At 56.1% G+C, this 22,308-nt stretch overlaps 1 protein-coding gene and 1 pseudogene across 3 annotated transcripts; both read right to left on the bottom strand.

Annotated features, from left to right (window-relative positions):
* Positions 1–1,291: 1,291 nt before the first annotated feature.
* Positions 1,292–6,405, bottom strand: GFUS (GDP-L-fucose synthase). 2 transcript variants are annotated; one of them, XM_022555465.3, is made up of 11 exons: positions 6,317–6,405; positions 5,132–5,288; positions 4,702–4,816; positions 3,454–3,582; positions 3,307–3,380; positions 2,975–3,108; positions 2,790–2,854; positions 2,359–2,425; positions 2,121–2,200; positions 1,811–1,910; positions 1,292–1,636 (listed from the first exon to the last, which is right to left on the bottom strand). In XM_022555465.3, the coding sequence occupies exons 2-11, from the start codon at positions 5,275–5,277 to the stop codon at positions 1,581–1,583; spliced, it is 966 nt and encodes a 321-aa protein (XP_022411173.1). In that variant the 5' UTR covers positions 5,278–5,288; positions 6,317–6,405; the 3' UTR covers positions 1,292–1,580. The 2 variants fall into 2 exon arrangements, with proteins under 2 accessions (XP_022411173.1, XP_089754617.1); XM_089898491.1 differs by lacking the exon at positions 5,132–5,288 and having other exon boundaries at positions 6,317–6,396.
* A 267-nt stretch (positions 6,406–6,672) lies between these two features.
* Positions 6,673–18,513, bottom strand: ZNF707 (zinc finger protein 707; annotated as a pseudogene). Its single transcript, XR_016388577.1, has 6 exons — positions 18,450–18,513; positions 17,439–17,686; positions 16,991–17,128; positions 16,541–16,809; positions 16,021–16,134; positions 6,673–10,828 (listed from the first exon to the last, which is right to left on the bottom strand). The product of XR_016388577.1 is annotated as a zinc finger protein 707 (transcript).
* Positions 18,514–22,308: the final 3,795 nt, after the last annotated feature.

Genomic DNA, 22,308 nt, shown 5'->3' with positions numbered 1-22,308 from the left:
CCGCAGACTTGCATTCTGGCTGGAGAGACAGCCCCTCTACGATAAACACACACACCCCATAACCCAAGGGACAAGTCAAGACACACAACCACTACTTGTGTCCGGCCAGGCATGTCCAGGCCTCTCTGCCCCGCGCAGGGCCTTCTTCCCCCCATTCTCACTTGGCTGATCCGAGCTCCAACTCAGGGACCACCCCTCCCCCTCTCCCTGAATGCCCACAGGGGCAGACCCTTCAGATTCACAAAAGGCTGGCACCCAGGGGATACAGCATGAAGGGCCGACCAGGTCCTGGAGCTCCAAGCCCTGGGGGGTGGGGGAGGGGAGGTGTTTCCAGAGAAGCAAGCAGGTGGGGTGGGCCTCAGTCAGCAGAGACCTAAGAGGTGGGGAGGCACTGATGCGAGAGGGGCAGGACTGGCCCCTGGAGAGGCCCGTGGGCCAGGGTGGTGGTAACAAACGCAGTGAGGGATCAGCTGGACACGGGACGGAGGTTGGGACTTGCGTGGCTGGCACAGGGAAGGCAGCCCATAGCGCCTGAATGAACAAAGGAAGTAAGGAACGTGGCAGGCACACCTGGGGCCAGAAGAGAGCTGGGAGTCACTGGTGTGAAGACAGCAAAGGGTACCCCAGGGGAGGTGGGCCCCGGAGCCAGGGAAGGTGCCTGGGTCCTGGGGGAAGCACACCCGGCACTGACTGGCTAGGCGGGGGCCGGTGGGTCAACCGGTCCAGACTTTCCTGTTGAGGATGGGAGGCCTGTGCCGCTCACCGCCGTGCCCGCCAGGCCCACTCTTGCGTGACACCTGTTGCTGCCCATGGGAGAAGGGCAGGCCAAGCCCCAGCACCCAAGCTGCTACCTGAGGGCTAGGGAGATGAGGGGCCAGGCTGAACTGGCCAATCGCCACTGCTCTCCTCAGATCCGTCTGTGCGCCTGCCCAGGCTGTCCAAATCCAGACCCAGCCTCTTTCCCCAAAGTCCTGGGGATGGGGGAGGCGGGTAAGCCCGGGGAGTGCAGGTTACCCAGGCCTGCACCTGGCTGTGCGTGGAGAGGCTCGGCTCTCGCCGCAGCCGGTGGGGACTGCCGCAGGTGCCTGCCCTTTGTCCCCGCCGGCTGACAGTCCAGCCTCTCCTGCCACCTGCCCACACACCCACCTCTCCGTGTCTCCGGCCACTGCTGCCCTTCTATCCCAGGGACAGTTGGCCACCGTGGCCCAGCAGCTCTTGGGGGCTGGCCAGGCTCAGGAGGCAGTGCTGGGGCGGGGAAGACGGGGGGCTGATACAGAGCTGCCGGGGCCAGGCCTGTGGAAACGCACTTTATTGGCTCCCAGGGATCAGAAGTGTACATGCTCTGCGACTGGCGTCGGGGAGCAGGGTGCTGGGCCTGGCCAGGCCTTGGCTTCCCTGAGGACGGTGTGAACAGTGGCCTCACCGGATAGTCAGCCAGGTCTGCCCCGGCAGAGGGCGTGGGGCAGGGGCCGGCCGCCACGAGGGCAGTGCCCTCAGCCTCGGCAGGTTCTGAGTGGCCGCCGCTGGGCTCTGCTGGCTGAGCGCCGGGGAGAGGGTGGCACCCGCTCCCGCCGCACACTTCACTTCCGGGCCTGCTCGTAGTGGTCAGTGAACCAGGCACAGGTCTCCTGCACGGCTGCAGAGGCGGGCGGGTGAGGCCCAGGGACGTAGGGCAGTCACCCCGTGTCCTGCCTCCACGGTGAGGGCGTGGAGGCCAAAGCTGCAGGGCATCCACCCCCAACCGGCAGTAGGGAAGCTGAGGCCTGGGGAGGGGCCGGGCGGTCCTGAGGGATGGGGTGGGAGGGCTCACCCTGCTTGAAGGGCGTGAACCGGAAGTCGGGCAGGTAGGCCCGCAGCTTGCCATTACTGGCCGTCTTCTTAAACTGCCCATCCGACTTGGTTGTATCAAACTAGGCACCTGGTCAAGGGCACAGCAGAAGGGGCAGCCCACCCTTCCACCAGCCTGCCCTTGAAGCTTGTCTAGCCTTCCCAGGGGGAGCCTCCAGGAGAAAGCAGCAGACACCCTCACCCCCGGCTGCCAGGGTGAGTGCCATGGGTGCGTCACACCCACGGCCTCCTGCAGGGAGGCCCACGGTCTCCCGCCTAGAACCAAAGGATACGGTGACCTCCCCATGGAAGTCCATGGCCTCCACCACGGCCTCAGCCACCTCCTGGATGGACACCTCATCCTCCTCACCCACTGTGGGGACCGAGGGACCAGTGGCCAGGTCAGGCCTCCTCTGCCTGGACCCACTGCCGCCCAGCCCCACAGATGTTCCCGCTGCCCTGCTCAGCGGCTCTCAGGACAGACGGGTGTCCTGCCCCACTGCAATGGGGCTGGGACTGCAGGGCACCCACCTGACAGGATGATGGGCTCCACCTCATCGTACTCCCGCAGGACCCAGATAAAGAGCCGGGCCAGGTCCTGGAGGTCAGACAGCCAGGGTCAAAGGCCACAAATTACGGCCAAACGGGCCCAGGTCACCTCTCCCAAGTGCTCCTGCTTGGCGGGGTACAGCCCAGGCCTGGCTGGGGCCCGGGGTACCCCCCTTTGGGCAGTGCTTGGCCAGCTCAGCCCCAAGTCCTTTCTCCTGATGAGCTCAGAGCTGTACCCAGCAACGTCCCTGGGGAATGGAACGTACACGGACCCAGCAAGGACCAGTGACTGCTCCCCTGGGGGCTCAGCCTGGACACCCGGCCCTTCCTAGGCTCCCTCATGCCTCCCCACAGCCAGCACGGCAGCTCCAGGAGACGTTCTGGGGAACAGCTGTGCCCCTCGCGGCACCAACCAGTGAGTAGATGAACTGCCTCCGAGGCCTCCCTGTGCCCCACACTGTCAAGGCTGAGCCGCGACCTGCAGGGTGGGGAGGGCAGGTGTCAGAGGGTAAGTGCCAGCACCGCCCCTCCTCCCCACTGTTCCCCAGGGGCCCCATCAAGCAAGCAAACAGCTGTGCCATGGGTGGCGGTCACTCACTCTTGGCCAGATGCACCTTGTGGATGAGGCCAGGCAGCACGTGGCCGTCCTCGATGCTGAAGTTGTCATGGGGCCCAAAGACATTGGTGGGGATGACAGCGGTGAAGGTGCAGCCGTGCTGCTGGAAGTAAGCCCTGCGGGGGCACAGCATCCCCTCTGGCCCTCATCCTTGGATCACGGGCGAGCCCCACCCCAGCCGAGGCTAGCGAGGAGGGGAGCCAAGATCTGAGAGGCCTGCCAGGGCGGCCCCCTGGGCCCACCCACCACAGGGCATCTGGGGCCCCCTTCCCCGTTCTTGGCTGGCTTCAGCCTGGCACGCGCGGGAAGAGGACCTGTTCTGCACGTCGATCATCCTCTTGGCGTAAGAGTAGCCAAAATTGCTGCTGTGCGGGGGTCCGTTGTGAATCTGGGGGAGCAGAGGAGCCGCTGCTTCTCAGCCCTGCCCCCAGGCCAGGCCCCGCCCCAGCCCCGCCCCTCACCATGGTCTCATCGATAGGGTAGCTGGTCTTGTCGGGGAAGATGCAGGTAGACAGGCAGGAGACCACCTTTCGCGCCCCCACCTCGAAGGCCGAGTGCAGCACGTTGTCGTTGATGTGTATGTTTTTCCGCTGAGGGGGCAGGGGCAGGGCAGGGTTCAGGCGCCAGGCAGGATGCCGGCCCTTACCTGCCCCTCCACGGACAGAAGTGCGGACACACCCTGGCAGGCAGTACCTGAGCCAGCGGTTCTACCAGCTCCCAGGACCCACTGTCCAGAAACCATGGCCCCCTCCCAGCCTGTTAGTCCCACCCCCAGGGCTGTAGGAGGGTCCAGGCCTGCCTACTCTGAGGCTGGGGGAGGGCCCTGAGGAGAGGGCCACACCCCTAAGCTCAGGGCTGAGCCTGCCCACAGGGGCTGCTGCGGGCTAGGCAGGTGAGGTGCGAGCCAGGAGCCCAGGGGGCCCAACCTGGCCCCGCGGCAGGGCAGGAAGAAGCAGCCTCTCCACTCCCGCACCCCCAGGAGCTCACCCTGCTCTACTGCTCAGTAGCAGTGAAGCCTTGGCTGGCCACACCCCTCCTCCAGCCCCTTCCGGGGACTTCAGCTGGCCAGGGCATTTGGGTGGTCTGGGGAGAGGTGGTGGCCGGGCAGCCTGCTGCGAAGGCTGTCACTGAGACGAGGAGGGCCCTGTGGCGACAGGGGCCCCCAGGGAAAATCTGGTCTAAGCTTCTGCCATCCCAGGCCCGATGCAGGGCCAAACCAGGCCAAGGCCAATTTTAGAGATGATGGGCCAGCCCTCAGAGGCCCAGCCAGGCAGGGCTGTGGGCGAGCCCAGCTCTCCTCCTGCCCCTACCCCACACGTGCAACCCCTCAGGGCACATGCTGCAGGCCCAGAGCCCAGCTCACGCACCTCTGCACCCCTGAGCGCACTGTGGGCCTGGCTCAGTGCAGCTGGACCTCCTGGAACCAGGAGGGTCTGAAGGCCCAGGGGGCAGGAACCAGCCGGGGGTCACAAGGCAAACACTGGCTTGTCTCAGCTCCTCCAACCCCCAGGTTAGCTCTGAGGCTTTTCCTATTCGGCCAAATGCCCCCAGGCCCACCTGTGTGCCCCTCTACCTACAAATCAAGTGTGGGTCACTGGGGGCCCCTCAGAGACTTCCCGGGGCCGGAACAGGAGCTTGGGAAGTTGGCCAGGAAGTTCCCAGAATCCGGGGTCCTGGCTCCCAGTGCTCACTGGGGCCCCCTCACTTACCCAGAAGTCCAAATTGTATTTGATATTCCGGAACAGGCCCCCCACCATTGCAGCAAGATGGATGACATGTGTGGGCCGGACTTTTTCAAACAGCGCTCGGGTCTGTGCAGCATCCCTGAGGGGGAGCCGGGCCATCAGGGGCTGCTTGGAGGCCCAAGGGAACTAGCACCCTGGCTGAAAGCACTGGGGGCAGGAGGCAGGCGGGGCCGAAGGTGGGAGGGTCAGGCCCTGGCTGGCATGAGGGTGTGGGCTTCCAGGAAGAGATGGGAGGAAGTTTGTCCAGGAGCAAAACTGCACGCACCCAGGCCAGGCCAGCCACCTGGCAGGGACGGGCCTGACATGAGGCTACCAGGTCCAGGAACAGGCCTGGCCCAGAGCTCTCAGTCTGGAGAGGGCATGGTGGGGCTGCTCCAGGGATGAGCCCACTCACGTAAGATCAGCATCCTTGGAAGAAACAAACACCCAGTCCTCTCCGGGCAGCCTGGCCCCATCTGCTACCACCTTCTGGATGGCTCTGCCCACCAGCCCAGAGCCCCCAGTCACTAGGATCCGCATGGACCCCTGGGGCTCACCCATGTTGGCTGCACCTGCAGGGCCAAATGGTGTGAGGCTGAGGCCATCCCGCTCCCACGCAACAGAACCCCACTCCCCTGAGATGCCCCAGCCTAGGGTCACTGCCCTTAGCACCGGGCCCCACTGTGCTTTCCAAGGGCTGGCCTGGGGCAGCGGGCACAGTATAAGGTCAGCAGCGCGGGGAGACTGCCCACTGGGGACCAGACAGACCCATCTAGCCTGAGTCATCCCCTCCTCTCAGCCCTGCTCTCCAGGAAGCCCTCTGTCTAGAGCTGCACAGGGGCCCTAGGACTACCACCCAGCTGGGAGAGCCAGGCTCTGCCCTGCAGGCCCAACCCTGACCCCCACTGGGCCAAGAAAGGGAACATTCGGCTCCTCTCTGTCTGACAAGAGGGGAGGCAGCCAACCTTGGGGCTGGGGGCTCCTGGCCCAGGTCGTTTGGGCTGCTCCCAGCCAAAGTCCATATGCTACAGACGGGGAAGGGGCGGCGCCTGTGTATGCAACCCGGTGCCCACCAGCGGCCAGCTGGTCCCAGCTAGCCTTCGAGAGCCTGGCTCCTTCTGGGCAGGTTGCGCTTCTGGCTAAGAAATGGACAGGCCTCGGGGCGCCACCACCTCTGAGGACCCTTCCTGGGGGCTGGAAATCTGCTCGGGCCGCTACAGGACGGCTCTGACCCCGCTGCAGGGCCCCACGGGCAGCCCGGACAGGAGGGGACGCTGCCCAGAAATCCCGCTGCTCTCGAGAGCGCGCGCAGCGCGGCAGCAGGCCTTGGGGTAGACCCCACCACGGCCGGGCCCCTCCACGTCCCTCAGGCGCTTCCCACGCCCCCGGGTCCCCTTCCTGGCCCCACCTCCGAACCCACCGCATCTTGCAGCTGGGCCCCCTCCCACGCTTCCAGGCCCCTCCTACACCCCCAGTTCCTGGTACCCCTCAGGCCCCTCTGGCTGTCACGGGACACCCAAGGCCCAGGCCCCGGCTCGCCACACCACGCCCCCCGTCCCAGGGTCCCCTCGTGCCCCGCGCTGTCCCACCTGCGTCTTACCTGACCTGCCCGGAGAGCGGCTTCAGGCGCCGGCTGAGAGTCCTGCCACGCGTTGGGGTTAGGTGGAGGGAGCGGGACCAGGTCGGGCCCTCCCGCGGAACTCTGGGAAATGGAGTCCTGGCGGGGCGCCCCGGGCGTTGCTGGGAAATGGAGTCCGGAAACCGCGCAGCAGCCTGGGAAATGTAGTTCTTCCGGCTCCTCCTCCCCTGGGCGGACCCCGACCCGCCCTTAACCCAGCCTGGCGCTGGGCGCGAGCCCCTGCTGGAGAGCGTGGGGGCGTGGGAGAGGAGGGGAGGCGGCGCGTCTCCGAAAGCCCGCAAGCTGTGGACCGAGGAGAGGCGGCAGAACCGAACACCATTCTAAATATGGAGAAGCTGCAACTCCTCAGTGCTTTCCTAGGGCAAACACTGCATTTGTGAGAAACAACTGCAACTCTGTTACTATATTCGGGACACTGAGGGGGCAGTATATAAAATATACTTTAATAAATACATTAAAAAGACAAACACGTTTCAGGAGATTATTAAAAGCAGGAAACCACTTAGCGGCCACTGCTGTAGTTCAGGTAATGAGGACGCAAAAGAAGTTTACTGAATTAAGCAACATCGAGGTGGTAGAATTAACGGGACTCATGCTTCACTAGCTACGCAAGTTATGGGGAGGAAGTTAGGAACGATGCCTGGTGTGATGGTTGGTGTTAGGTGTCAACTTGGCCAGGCTGTAGCACCCAGTGATTCAATCAAACACAAATCTAGGTGTTGCCAGTGAAGAGATTTTGTAGATGGTAACATCTTCAATCAGGTGACTTTAAGAAAAAGAGACTTTCAGGCTTCCCTGGTGGCGCAGTGGTTGAGAATCTTCCTGCTAATGTAGGGGACACGGGTTCGAGCCCTGGTCTGGGAGGATCCCACGTGCCGCGGAGCAGCCAGGCCCGTGAGCCACAACTACTGAGCCTGCACTCTAGAGCCCGTGAGCCACAACTGCTGAGCCCACGTGCCACAACTACTGAAGCCCGTGCACCTAGAGCCCATGCTCTGCAACAGGAGAAGCCACCGCAATGAGAAGCCCGCGCACCACAGCGAAGAGTAGTCCCCGCTCGCCGCAACCAGAGAAAAGCCCGCGTGCAGCAACAAAGGCCCAACGCAGCCAAAAAATTTTAAATAATAATAAAAAAATAAAATAAAACGTCTGTAATTGTTTTAAAAAAAGACAAAGAAAAAAACTACATGATCATCTCAGCTGATGCAGATAAAGCATTTGACAAAATCACACCCTTTCATGATAAGAACACGCAACAAACCAGGAACAGAAGAGGACTTCCTCAACTTAATAAAGGGCATTTTTGAAAAACCCACAGCTAACATCATACTCTATGAATGAAAGACTGAAAGCTTTCCCCCTAAGGTAAGAAATTAGACAAGGATATCCATTTTTGCCACTCCTGTTAAACATTGTACTGGAATTTCTAGCCAGAGTAACTGGGCAAGAAAAAGAAAAGGCATCCAAATTGGAAAGAAGTAAATCTATCACTATTCACAGATGACATGAGATATATACACACCTTTTCCTTCAGTGATGGACTGGAAGGGAGGGTCTGATTGCCTTAGCTTCCTCCCCGGTTGACCAGTGGCCACGGGAGGAGGTGCACCCAGACTGAGACCGCCACTGTGACTTCCTACAACAGATCCTAGGAAGTGCTGCAAACCAAAGGCGAGGTGCTCTTACAAAAAGAAAGAAGGAGGGGATAGATGTGGGATGGGCTGAAACAAGAGCTGTTCATTACAATCCACTCCTTGAAAACCTGATATCCACATAAGCACATTTTCTCAAAAAGCAATTTCAAAACTTCCTCTCAAACCATTCCAACATAATGCAATTATTACATAGCTCTATAACTACTCCCTCCCCCTCCCCAAAGGAAGATAATCCAGTGTCTGGTTCATTAATTGCATCCTGTTTCACGTAGTGTTTCGGAGCCATGTTGTCTCCTTTATTGATGGCAAGATTCCATCATATTTTTTGCATCTTACGAACTTAATTTGAATTTAACTATTGCGATCACACACTAGTAGGGAAGAGAAAGGCAATAAGCTTTAAAATATGACTGTAGGACTTCCCTGGTGGTCCAGTGGTTAAGACTCAAAGTTTCCACTGCAGGGAGCACCAGGAACTAAGATCCTGCATGCCCCATACGCGGCCAAAATAAATGAATAAAATAATTAATTAAATAAAATATGACTACGACACATTAAGGAAATAAATACGGAAAGAGCTACAGCCTTTGTTAATTAAAGTCTGGGGCAAACTGATTTTTTTCCTCTGTTGGTGATCTACTTCTTTTTCCTGGATGTTTGTATAGTATTTTATCTTTGTGGTTCAGTAATTTCATTAGACTTTGTGTTCTCTGTTTTTTTCTTAGTGCACAATCAGGTCTTTCAGCATTGAAATCAGATATGCCTTTAGTTCAGGAAAGTTTTCTTCTGTTACAGCTTTGAATCTACATAGTTTGGGTGAAACACTGTGGGCAACACCCAAATCCCCCCATTTCATTGTCAGTTTACCGGGTTCCTACAGCACCAATATGAGTCAAAATAAAACTTCCTGTTATATTTTACTTAATTTTATTTATTTATTTATTTAGGCCACACTGCATGGCATGTGGGGTCTTGGTTCCCCAACCAGGGACTGGAGATTCCCCTGCAGTGGAAGCGCGGAGTCTTAACCACTGGACCGCCAGGGAAGTCCCCCATTTTACTTTATTTTATATGTATATATTTGTATATTTCCTCAAATGATCATGTATTGCTTCTGTAATTAAGTTATTGACCATGTCTGTAGGAAAATGGCTGGAGTTTCATTAGACATGGTGACGCTCAGCCTGTAAGTGGTGGTATGATGTATCCGGGAATGACAAGAATTCAGTGGGTGGTCACAGGACACAAAGGCACAGCCTCCCCCCTGCCCCCGATGCTTGGGCAGCATTTGCAAACTAACTTTCTTATGGATCTTCTGTGTTTCATGACCAGTGGCTTCTTTTATATCTGTTGTCTCATATTTCTACCATGTGTTTTAATAGTTTTTAATGTTACTGTTGTATAGAAAACATTCATACTATGCAAACCTATTCTGTATAGAAGAACTGGCTGGAAAAAAAGAACAGTTCAAATGCCATGCACACTCAGTGTGACACAAGCAAAGAGTGCGCATACAGGAAAGCGAAGCTGAGTGAGTAAAGTCACAGCGCCAACAGCGCAAGGGCTGAGCTGCCCCAGGTGGAACAGTCACATCCTCCTGCAGCAAATCAGCATCCGAAAATAACAAGCCCGAACCGAATGATGACTAGAGTTACGTGACCTCCCCATGCCCTCCGCCAGGTGCTCAGGGCTGCTGTGCGATGAAAGATTGATTATCCAAAAGCTCTGTAGCCCATCTGGATTTCAAAGGCGTTTAGAACCCACCTATGATGCAAATAGAGACAAAGAGCTACGTTTTAAGTTTCAAAAATAAAATCTGGATGCACTTGAAAATAGCGACTTTCAAACCATCAACTTGCCCAAGAAGTGCCACAGCCACGCGGAATCCAGCAGGCTATCGGGTGGCGCCCGCCGGGGCAGGCAGGCCTGGGCCACCCCCCTGTCGTGGGAAGGACCCGAAATGCACAAGTTGATCGCGGGTGGAGAAACAATCCGGTCCCTCGTGCTGGTCTCGCTCTGGCACTGCTCCACATACCCGGGGACATCCTTCCGGGGCGCTCCTTGGAGTAGCAGCGAGTCCCAAGCTCTCCCCTCCAGCGGCTGCTTCCAGAGCTTAGCTTACAGAGGTCCACGCTGCCTCGGTGTGATTTCTGGTGGTTCCGAAAGCTGGACTTCCAGATAAAGCTCTTCCCGCACCTCGCGCACCGGAACGGCCTCTCTCGGGTGTGGATCCGCTGGTGCTGGGCGAGGAGGGTGTTGTAACTTAAGGGCTTACCGCACCACTGGCACCCGAAGGGCTTCTCGCCGCTGTGGATGCGTGGCCGCACTGTCCGCAGGTGTGCGGCTTCCGGCCCGCGTGCGCGCTGCGGTGCTGCGCCAGGTGCGAGCGCTGGCTGAACGCGCGGCCGCACTCCCGCACGCGTGCGGCTTCTCGGCGCTGTGCGTGGCCCGGTGTCTCACAGGCGCGAGAGGTACCGGAAGCTCTTGGCTCACGTTTCGCACGTGTGGGCTCGCTACCGTTTCATGTTTCTCTCACGGGCCCCGGGGCGCGGGCTGCGGAGAAGTTCGGGTCCCCATTTACCGCCTTTCTGGGCACCTTCTGCTTTGGAGATGGTCCAGTAGGTTCTGTGTGGTTGTCTCTCCTGGAAAAGGAAATTCTCAAGGCTCCCTAGCCTGCCCTCGTGCCCGGCAGCTTCTCTGCAGACCAGTGTTGGAGGCCCACCCCCTGAGAACCTTCCAGATGCTTCTGGAGGCTCTGAGGCTTGAGTCATTTTCACCCTCGCCATCACCTGCTTACGCAAAGACCCCCGGCTGGAATCTGCAACGAAGAGAAAGGGCCTGTGTGTTACTCTGTTTGAGAAGGTCCACCTGGGGCCCCCTCCGTGCCCGGGAGCACGGACTCCACGCGCCAGCCCTCTCCGTGGGGTGTCTCACAGGTGACACCAGGTTCACTGGCTATGCTCATGTGCTCACCTCCTCCACGGACCTTGCCCTCCTATGTCCCGTTTCCTCCCCACCTTTTCTGAGTGGAAGCTCGTAGCTGACGCTGCCAGCACACTATGCCAGGCCCCCTGCCTCTCTCGGATTCCGGCCTCCTCGCTGCAGCAGACAGCTCTGCAGAGCTCTGACTGCCCGCATCCTCTGGGGTACAGGTGCACCTCAACCCCTCCAGAGCTCCATGCTGCCAGCCCATACTGCGTGACAGGCACCGCCCCGGGGGTGGGAACAGAGGACAAGTTTCCCATCTCCCTCGCTCTGATGGACAATCCCAGACACCTCCTGCAGCCTCTCAGCGGTCACGGTCCTGGAGCTGTCGTGCCCCGCACACTTGCAGTGGCAACTCTATACTGACTTTGCTCTCCTGTCTCCCTGCTCCTTCTCGCCTGCTTCCAAAATTGCTGCCTTCCAAATACACCGTCTATACCCCAAACTCTCAGGCTCTGTGCTCAGGGGGACCCAAACTGCGGTGACTGGTACTCGACGGGGGGACTGCAACCAGGCCCCGCTGCTCAGAGGCCCACAAGCCTCTAGTGCAGGGCTGGGGTGAGAAAGCTGGCGCAGCATCAGGAGGCAGGGCCTTTGCGGTGGTAGTTGGAGACAGGGCAGCAGGAAGGGAGCGCAGGGTTACGTGGTCGTTCTTGCCCTCTAGCCATGTGGGGCAGTGGTCTTCGGGAGGCCCGTGGGGTCGCCTGTCCTTTGTAAATGTCGTGGACGGCACTGAGGAGAATGACAGGCTCAGGGCAGCCACCCCCAGGGGAGGCCAAGAGCCAGAGGCCTCCGTGGCTGTTCTAGAGCCTCAGCTCCCCACTGTGGCTGTGCTGACTGTGGGGCACACGCTTAGCCATAAAGCCAAACACCAAGCCTTCTGAAGACACAGGCTGGCCCATCGCCTTGGTGGAGATTAAGGCCCGGAGAGGGGAGGAGCAGGGCCCTGGGGCGCGGGGTGGGGATGCTTGGCGATGGGTAATCGATCTCGGTGTGCCAGACAGTGAGCAGCTGGCCAGGCTGCTGCTTGACTTGTAGAACCAGGAAAGGCCAAGGGATGGGGAGGGGAAGGCTAAGATGAGCCACCATGCTGGAGAGCCCAATCCCTCACCCAGATCTGGGCAGTTCTCAGACCTGGGGCCCGCTGACGAAGGGGAGGCTGGGTCCCCTTGAGACAAACCTCCTGCAAGTTAGCACAACAGATACTCTCCTTCCCAAAGAGCTGAACGCTGGGAAAAGAGGGATGCCCACACCTGGCAGGCTGCTGGATGCAGCATTTGAGCCGACACTGAAAATAGGGCCCCAAAATGCCGTTAGAGTTGGGCATATGGAAGCTGGGTGACAAAAGGGCTGAGGAACCAAGTCACGGACCCACTTGCAGGGGCTCGTCGGGATGGATGCACTTAGCAGCGGGGAGAACCCTCTCATCAGTCTCCGGACCTGAGGGGTAAGAGCCATTACGTTGGGAAGGGCCAAGTGGAAGCCCCAGTGTAGTGGAATAACTGAGGACATGGAAAGGAGACGTGACCCATGAGACCACCCCCCGCCCCAGCAAACTGGGGGCTGGCGAATAAGCCGGAACTGCAAACAGTCCTGATTGCTTTGAGCGCCCCACCCCCCCCCCCCCCCCGGCAAACCGGGGGCCTGCGAATAAGCATTGAGTGCTCTGGGCACTGATCCATGAGACGTCCTCAGTATAATCAGAATGGTGGGAACGCAAGGCGATGTCCTTGTGCTGCTTCAGTATAATCAGAATGGTGGGAACGCAAGGAGATGTCCTTGTGCTGCTTCAGTATAATCAGAATAATGGAAACACAAGGCAATGTCCTTGTGCTACTTCAGTATAATCAGAATGGTGGGAACGCAAGGCAATGTCCTTGTGCTGCTTTTGCGCTCAAGGACGAAGCACGGCATGTCTTCAAGGAAGCCCATTGTTGCCTGTATAATCAATAAAAGCAAATGTTGCTGCTCTGGCATTTCTGGAATGTTAAGAAAACAAGTCTTAAAATGTAAACCTAGATAATGCTTAAATAAAAGCTACCACAGCAGGACAGACGGCGCTGTTTTGCCTGAGCGAGCGGCAGCCCTCTACTGCTGTGCTTCAGCACAATTCATCTCGTGGGATGAGCTTGCTTTCGGCCCTGTCGTAAGATAAACTACAACACCCCAGAAACTGCCCCCAGCCCCGGCCAAGGTCCTCAACCAGCAGCGGTGCTGTGTGCACACGGCCACCTCAGAGCAGAGGGATGCAGGGACGGTGGCTCCACCACAGCCCCATTAGGTCCACCTGTGTGGCCCATGAACCACCGGATGGCTCACGCCTGCTGCTGGGAACCACTGGGAGCTTGCCCAAGTGTAGGCTTGGCTTCAGCTGCTGGGCCAGACGCAGCGCCTGTGATGGGCAGAGCAGCAGCCCCTTGCACTCGGGAAGGGACGCTCAATTTGGCAAATGTGTTCATCCACAGCGGGCCGGCGGTCACTGTGTTGATGACCTCATGCCAACTGGATGCAGTGAACGCACTGAAGTGTTACATGCTCCAGATACCCTAGAGAGATGCCTGCACAGCAGAGGGTGGGGCAGAACCTACAAAGGGCCAGGGCCACGTCGAGTCTATGGCGAGAGGCCCAGGTGACCTCGCCCTCCTCGCTCCGGGAGACACGCCACACGGGGGAGACTGCTCCCACCTGTCGCTGAGTGACCCAGAGGCTGCCAGTGTCGAGCAGGGCCTGGAAGAAAGCCAGGGCTCTGCCTCAGGTCCTGGCTGCGAGGGGACAGGAGCCACGGGACCCTGCGTGGAGTCCCTGGTCAGCTGTGCCACGCAGAGCCCTTAGATTCTGGGCAAGGACACACTTGCCATTTCAAAAGTGGTGTGTGATATGCCGCTGGGCTCTGCAGAGACCGGACAAGGGACAGAAAATGACCATGTGGTCAGAGCGGCCACCAGCAGACAGGTTACAGGCACATGCATCTAATCAGGCCTGGCAGGTCCAGAAGACACGATTAGTCATCGGAATGAGGGCCCAGGTCCTCACGTCACTCATCTCTTTGACACTAGCAGCTGTCTCAGCTTGTCCCCGGGGCCTCCCTGGGACCCCAACAACCAGGTGGTCCAGGGCCCACTACCTGCGTGGGTGGGCTCCAAACCTGGCCAGGGATGGGGCAATCTCCCAGGGGCAGAGCTCAGGGCAGGGTGCCTGCTTGCCAGCTCCGAGATGAGGATGCAGGTGAATCCCAGGGCAAGGTCACACCTGGGGAGAGGCGTGCGATGGACGGTGTACAGATCCATTGTGGGGAAGGCACTCAGGGACCAGGGGACAGGACGGCCTGTCCTGTGCATATCAGCTAGCCTCTGTCCTTGGTCACCGAACTTGAACAGGTGAGCCCATGGGAAGAGGAACCCCAGTGCAGGGAGGGGACGTACATAGCTCCCTCTTGTGGAAACCCCTCTAGCTGCTGTCCCCACTGAACGGGTGACCTGTCAGCAAAGGCTGAATCCTCAGTGTGAAAACTGCAGGAGACTGACCAGTGCTTGTGGGCAAGTTAATCACACAGGACCTTCCATCCTGGAGGAGACAGTGGCTGGTCCTGACCAACACTGATACCTACACCAGACACAGGTCTGCCTGAAGCACCTTTGCCAGCACCCTGCTTCTAGGGCCCACCCCGGGTTTCTGCACGTCGAAGCCACAGGTCACAGCTTTAGATCAAGGGATCCATTTTGTGGCAAAGGAGATAAAACAGGAGGTACAGGGCCTCCAAAAACACTGGTCCTCCCATATATGCATGACTAGAGGCAGCAGCCTGATGCAACCTGGCAAGGTTCTGCTGAGGAACGAGCTGCGGCCCTCCCTGGGGTGCACAGGCACTCAACCAATGGCAGGTGTACAAGGAGCCAGGGCCATCTTCCCTGGGACACACATGCAGCATTTTTGCTTCCGCTTACTAGAACCGTTGGCTCTGCGACAGAGACTGCGTGGCCTGCAAAACCTGAAACACTTTCTGTCCTAGCCCCAGACCTCCAAGGAGGGGAGAAGGGCTAGTGACCGGGTTCAATCCCCAGTGGCCAATGATTTGATCAATCACACACATGCAGTGGAGCCTCCATAACCACCCTACGCGAAGGGGTTCGGAGAGCTTCTGGGTTGGTGACCACGTGGAGGTGCTGGGGAGTGAGCACGCCTAGAGAGGGTATGGGAGCTCTGCACCCCTTCCCCAGACCTTGCCCTGTGCCTCTCTTCCACTGGGCTGTTCCTGAGTTGTGTCCTTTATAATAAGCCGGTAACTCACCAGTAACTGTTAAGTACAATGTTTCCTTGAGTTCTGAGCTGTTCTAGCGTATTACTCAAGCCCAAGGGTGGGGTCGTGGGAACCTCCAATCCACAGCTGGTCGAGCAGAAGCACAGGTGCCAGCCTGGCCTTGTGATTGGCACCTGAAGTGGGGGCGGTCTCGTGGGACTGAGCCCTTCACGGGCAGGGTCTGCGCTAACTCCGGGTGGTCAGTGTCAGAACTAAATTGTAGGACACCCAGTTGATGTGCAGAGAGGTGGAGACTGGTTGGTGTGAGGAACCGCCCTACATTTGGTGTTGGAAGCGTTGCTGTGAGAAATAGAGAACAGAAGTTTCTGTTTAACAGCAGGTGGACAGACATGTCCTGATGGTGCGATGGTCACCAGCGGGCCACTACCACACATGGCCAGCCTCCGTTCTTGGAGGCTGGATGTCTGGCCCAACCAACGTTAAATATTCTGGCTTTCACCCCTGTGCCAACGGCATCATTCGGAGCCTGAGACCCACAGCGCAGAGAACCAACCCCACCCCCAACTTTCAGGACTTGAGCCAAGAGCCTCCCCGCAACTTTGGCCGGTTGGGTTGGGTTTTCGGTTCCTTGCAGTTGGGGGTTCTGACTGATAACTCGTCCCACAGGGACGACCGTGTGACTGTCCTGTCTGACCGTCCACGACACTGGCCGTGTGTGCTAAGCATATATACTGAACAATCTGAGGCCCGCGGCACCCCTCATCCACCTGTGCTGGGGTCGCCCACGGCCTCTCCTTCCTGGGCCCCCAGCAGGTCCGAGCCCCAGGGCTCCTTTCCTTGCTCCAGCTGGGAGATCAGATCTGGTTTGGATCCTGGAACTCCTGCCAGAGAGGAAATGGGTGAACTGAAGCGCTACGGCACCCTTGGCTTCCCGCCCCAGGGGTAGCCTGGGACTGGGGTTTAGCTGGACCCAGGATGCAGGCTTAGAAACAGGGGGTCTCCCCAGGAGGCTGAGGGGGACAGCAAGCAGGGCAGGGATGTGGGCGCAGCCGAGGTCCACAGCTGTGGGAGAAGTGGGCACTCTAGTCACCCAGCAGCAAAGTGCTGGGAAAGGCCCTGCCCCGGGGATGGGTCCAGAAACCCCACCTGTCCCCTGGGCCTGGGAGCAGAATGTCCTGGCTCTGGTCCTGGAGTCACAGCCAGCCTGGCCCCTCTGGGATCCCACCTGAGCTCTGAGTGTGGGCTGGGGGTGGGGAAGAGGGAAGGCGTGGGGCTGAGACACCTCACCCAGGGAGGCCAGGTTCCTCTAAGTCTCTAGCATCACGTCTCTATACAGGGCCCTCTGCCCCGGGTCCAGACGTGCCCCTTCTTCCTGCGTGAAGTGCACAGCCATGTCCCCAAAGGTCAGCAGGCCCTGAAACAACACTGGTGCTGCCCGTGGGGTCACCACCTCAGGACGGGGTGGGGGAATTCAAGGTGGGGGAGGCAGAAGGCTCACTAGCAGGCGTGTGGGACCCCTGGACCCCGTCCCCGGTACCCTGCCTGCCAGGGGACCCCTAATGACAACCCTCAACCCAACCTGTCCAGCTGGCCCTATTTCTCTCCACCCTCCATCCCCCAACCTGCTCCCTACAGTCTTCCTTGGTGAGTGTCCCTCCCCAGCCTCAGGGAGGCCCCGGGAGAAAAAAGGGGAGGGACGAGGGACGCCCTAGTGAGTTCCCTCGTCCTGGAGAGGACCTGGGACTCAGGTTCCCAGGTGCGGCGGGCTCCGCGGAAAGATCTTCCGGGTCGCAAGGAGCCCAGGTCCTGGCGGCAGGCGGCCGGGGAGCTGCCCACCAAGCCGGCTCCCGGTCCCTCCGAGGCGAGGGTAGAGGGCTGCGGAGAGGAGAGCCGGCAGGGGAGGGCGGCGGGCCCGGGAGGTCCGGACCGAGCCCCGGCCCTTCCGCGACGTCAGCTACGAGGCTGGCCGGGACAGGTGCCTCCCGGGGACGCCGACGCTCTGCGTTGACGTGAGGACCCTGGCGCGCGGGTCAATCCATAGTAAAGCAGGGGAGCTGGGTGGGCACCGCGCGGGGAAGCGGGATAAGCCCACCCACCACCACCCCGCCCGGCCTGCCTGGGGCGAGGCTACAGCTCCCGGGCTCCGCGGTTCAGCGGGGTCGGAGCGGCGCCACGCCGGACTCACCGCCGAAGCCCAAAGCCCGAATCGGGCCGCCCCAGCCCGCGCACGGTGAGCGGGCCAGCTCCCGCCCGGCTCCTCCCCCTCTTTGTCTCTGCAGGCCCGCCCCGCCCCGCCCTCGGACAGGTTCTCAGGCCCCGCCTCCTTCAGGCCCCTTTCCTCCTCCCGGGTTGCTCCACAGGCACAATTCCCTGCAGCCCCTCCGCGCTTGCGCGCCCAGGCCCCGCCTCCTTCGGTTACTTGCGCTGGATCACCTGGGACGCTTGCAGAAGGCACAGGTTTCGGGCCTTTGCCGAGGGAGTTCTGGTTCCGTGGATCTGAATGAACTTGGGAATCAACTTGAGACTCTTTCTAAGGCAGACTTAGGAACCTGTTCCGGACCCTCCTGTTCCTAGGACAGTCCGCATCCCCTCCACCGCCTGGCGGGTGCCGCCCTGGGCTGCGACATCGGAGGGCCTGATAGTCACACACAGGCACCTCTGTCTCCCAGGATCTGGGCTTGGCATTGACACAGCTCTGTCTTTTTTTTTTTTTAATTAATTAATTAATTTATTTTTGGCTGCATTGGGTCTTCGTTGCTGCACACGGGCTTTCTCTAGTTGCGGAGAGCAGGGGCTACTCTTCGTTTTGGTGCGGGGACTTCTCATGGCGGTGGCTTCTCTTTGCTGCCCAGCATGGGCTCTAGGTGCGCGGGCTTCAGTTATTGTGGCTAGCGGGCTCAGTAGTTGTGGCTTGCGGGCTATAGAGCACAGGCTCAGTAAGTTGTAGCGCACGGGCTTAGTTGTTCCGCAGCATGTGAACCCGTGTCCCCTGCATTGGTAGGCGGATTCTTAACCACTGCGCCACCAGGGAGGTCCCACAACTCTGTCTTTAAAAAAAAAAAAAAGCGATTGGTCTAGATACCAGGAAGGTTTGTGGTTGTGACCAACTGGTGTTGGAAAAGTACTGCTTCCAGGTACAAGGAGGATTGGAGCAGTGGAGGTGCTGCTTAGGTGAGAGGAAATACAAATGAGTTACTTAGATCCTTGGCGCGCAACTGATCCAGCATAAGGAAGCGACAGCTGGTAGTAGTGAGGACCATCCCTACTCTTGCTTCTCTTCTGTAGCAATCACGCTGCGGGGACAGAATAGACCCCACAAAAAAATTGGTTGTGATGTGGACTTATGATGCCACACACACACCAAGAAGGTATGAAAAGATTTACTAGTTACATAAGGAGGCTTTTCTGGGGACAGCAGGGCAGCCCTCCGAAAATGGCTTGAGAAAGCAAGCAAAGAAGACTAGATTGGGGTTTGATCATGGTTAGGGGGTGGGCCAGGTTGACGGTTCCCACTTGCAGGCAGGGATTTGGAGGGGGCACCCAGCCTTTCCCATCCACTTGCCCAGATGTGGGGCAAAGAGAAGAGGGAGAGGTGAGGCTTAAAAGCTACCAGCACTCAAAGGTCTAAGAATGCAGACTGTTACATCTTCATGCTGCAGTTCCTGGCTTCAGAGGTCCTCACAAATTCCTGTAGTATTCATAATATTTGTACATTTTGCATTATCAAGGAATTCATGTTCCTCATAAGCATGTACATTTGTAGGTCTAGACATTGCATGCACTCAGCCTGATACCGATTTTTTACCTTGGCAACTAGACGGACACTGAACCCTCGCATTGCAAATGTTTTATGTTTATAAACATATTTAATGAAAATTAAATTTTCAAAAAATTAAATTTCAACATTTCAGCTTTAAATCCCAAGAGCAGGGAAAACCGATCTATGGTGAAGATAATGAGGGCAGTGTTTGTGTCTTTAGGATTCGGGGGGCATCGGCTGGGCAGAGCCTTGAGGGAATTTTCTGGGGTGATGGTGATGCTCCTGACGTACATCGGGGTTTGAGTGACACAAGGGTCTGCGTATGTCAAAGTTCACGCAAGGGTACACGTAAGACGTGCATTTCACTGTATAAATTTTACCTAAAAATGTCTCCTCTAACTATATTGAACTCTAGTTAGTTAGTGATCTGCATGCTGAACTATTTAGGATTGAATTTTACTAATGTCTGCAACTTACTTTGAAATGCACCAAAAAATAAGATGAATGGGTAGACAGAATAGGTATGCAGATGAATAGAATAAATGCATGATAAAGAAATATAGCAAGGCAATAACGGTAGAAACGGGATGCTGGGTACATGAGTGGTCACTGTACAATTTTTTCAAATGTATTTTTTAAAATAGTTATAATTAAATATGGACATTTTTCACTTATATAATTTTTACAATTTATTTATTTTATTTTTGGCTGAGTTGGGTCTTTGTTGCTGCGTGTGGGCTTTCTCTAGTTGCGGTGAGCGGGGGCTACTCTTCGTTGCGGTGCGTGGGCTTCTCATTGCAGTGGCTTCTCTTGTTGCAGAGCATGGGCTCTAGTAGGCACGCGGGCTTCAGAGGTTGTGGCGCACAGGCTCAGTAGTTGTGGCGCATGGGCTTAGTTGCTCCATGGCATGTGGGATCTTCGCGGACCAGGGATCGAACCTGTGTCCCCTGCATTGGCAGGTGGATACTTAACCACTGCACCACCAGGGAAGCCCTATATAATTTTTTATTGTACATCTTTATACTCATTAAGTATAACTTATGGGTTTTTTTGTTTGTTTTGGTTTTTTTTGTTTGTTTTTGTTTGCGGTACGCGGACCTCTCACTGTTGTGGCCTCTCCCGTTGCGGAGCACAGGCTCCGGACGCGCAGACTCAGCGGCCATGGCTCACGGGCCCAGCCGCTCCGCAGCATGTGGGATCTTCGCAGACCGGGGCACGAACCCGTGTCCCCTGCATCGGCAGGTGGACTCTCAACCACTGCGCCACCAATGAAGCCCTATGTTTTGTTTTTTTAACTTCAACTTTTTATTTTGAAATAATTTTAGACTCACAAGAATTTGCAAAGTACTACAGAGAGGTCCCATGTTCTTTTCATTCAGCTTTTCCAAAAAAAAACCATCTTACATTGTCAAAACCAGGAAATTGAGGATGGTATTAACTCATGTACAGACCTTAACCGATTTCATCAGTTTTGCACACACTCTTTATTTTGGGAGGGGGTGTGTAGTTTTTTGAAATTTTGTCACATGTATGGTTTCTTGTAACCACCACCATAATCAGGACACAGCCCTTCTCCATCACCACAAAGAAACGCCCTTACGGTGCTTCTGCATAGTCACACCTCCCCACAACTCTAACTCCTGGGAACCAGCCTGGTTCTACGATGTCATCACCGCAAGAGTGTCGTATAACTGGAACCATACAGCATGCAGCGTTTTGAGACTGGCTTTTGCACTCAGTATAATGCCCTGTAATCCGCCCATGTTGCATCAAAAGTTTGTTCCTTTTGGTTGCAGAGTTGTTTCCCACGGTGTGGATGGACCTGGGTTTGTTTGTTCATTCACCTGTTGAAGGACAGTTGGCAGTTGTGAATAAAGCTGCTATGAACATTCAGGTGCAGGCTTTTGTGTGAACATACCTTTTTTTATTTTTGTAGGATAAATACCCAATAAATGCAATTGCTGGGTCATGTGGCAAGTATATGATTAACTTTACAATAAACTGCCTAACTCTTTTCTAGAATTCTTTTTTATGTTCCCACCAGCAACGTAGAAGTGATCCACTCCCTTACCAGCATTTACTGTTGTCACTATTTGTATTTAATTTTAGCCATTCTGAGAGATGTGTTCTGATAGATATTTCATTATGGGTTTAACTTGCATTTCCCTTTATGGCTAATGATGTTGAATATCTTTTAATGTGCTTATTTGCCATCTGTATATATATATTTTGGTGAACTGTGTGTTCAAATCTTTTATCCATTTTCTAATTGAATTATTTGTTTTCTTACTATTTAGAGAATTCTTCCTATATTCCAGATACAAATACGTTTCAGATATGTGATTTGCAAATATTTTCTTCCAGTCTGCAGCTTGCCTTTTCATCCCCTTAAGAGAATTTTTTAAAAATATATTTATTTATTTATTTTGGCTGTGCCGGGTCTTAGCTGCGGCATGTGTGATCTTTAGTTGCGGCATGTGGACTTCTTCGTTGTGGCAATGCAGGATTGAACCTGGGCCCCCTGCGTTAGGAGCGTGGAGTCTTACCCACTGGACCACCAAGGAAGTCCCCTCTTAAGAGAATTTTTTGAAGACCACAAAGATCTGTGGGTTGTGCAGGGGAAGTTGAGCAGTGGAGGCACTTAGGTATGAAAAAAGATAAATTAACTAATGGGTCGGATCTTTCTTGCTGCTCTTCCCGTTCCAATCTACGATTCCAGCAGTACTCAGGAATTAGTGCAGTACTTGCAATAGTGGCTGAGAAATATTTTGTAATATTAATTCACACTTCTCTTGAATTCGCATATAGGTTGGTCTAGATGAAACACTCATTTAACTTAAGGAAAGGACTGAAAAAAAGAAACTTACCATTTTAGGCATTGATTTAAAAAATTACCGAGGGCAAGTAGGTGCTACTGGCACTGACATGGTTAGAGAAGGTAAAGCTGTGTAGAAGTCAGACTTTTGGCCAAAAATCTAGAAGCATTTTTTTGTGTTATGTGTCATGTCACTGGGAGACCTGACCTCAATTGTGCTGATCATGATAACATTCTCTGGAACAATCAAAAGATTATATGCAAGATTTTCTGGATTCGCCCAAAGATGAAACATCTTGGAAAAACATGTCACATATGACCTTGTAGCTGCCCTTGGACATGTGATGGGAATGGTAAGTGCTTCAAAGAAAGTAGATTTAATTTAGATTCTAGAAGAACCTAAAAAGTTAAGCAAAACAACGTAACGTTCTCAAAGAGCAAATCTTGGTCTTGAGTAGAAAATGAAATTTCTCTTGACTT

This window comes from Delphinapterus leucas, chromosome 17 (assembly GCF_059928025.1).
Source record: "Delphinapterus leucas isolate spDelLeu-1000000601 "Yukka" chromosome 17, BTC_Dleu_Yukka2, whole genome shotgun sequence".
NCBI classification, from domain to species: Eukaryota; Metazoa; Chordata; class Mammalia; order Artiodactyla; family Monodontidae; genus Delphinapterus; species Delphinapterus leucas.
The sequence above is the reverse complement of the archived record's forward strand: the minus strand, read 5'-3'. Positions and strand labels throughout refer to the sequence as shown.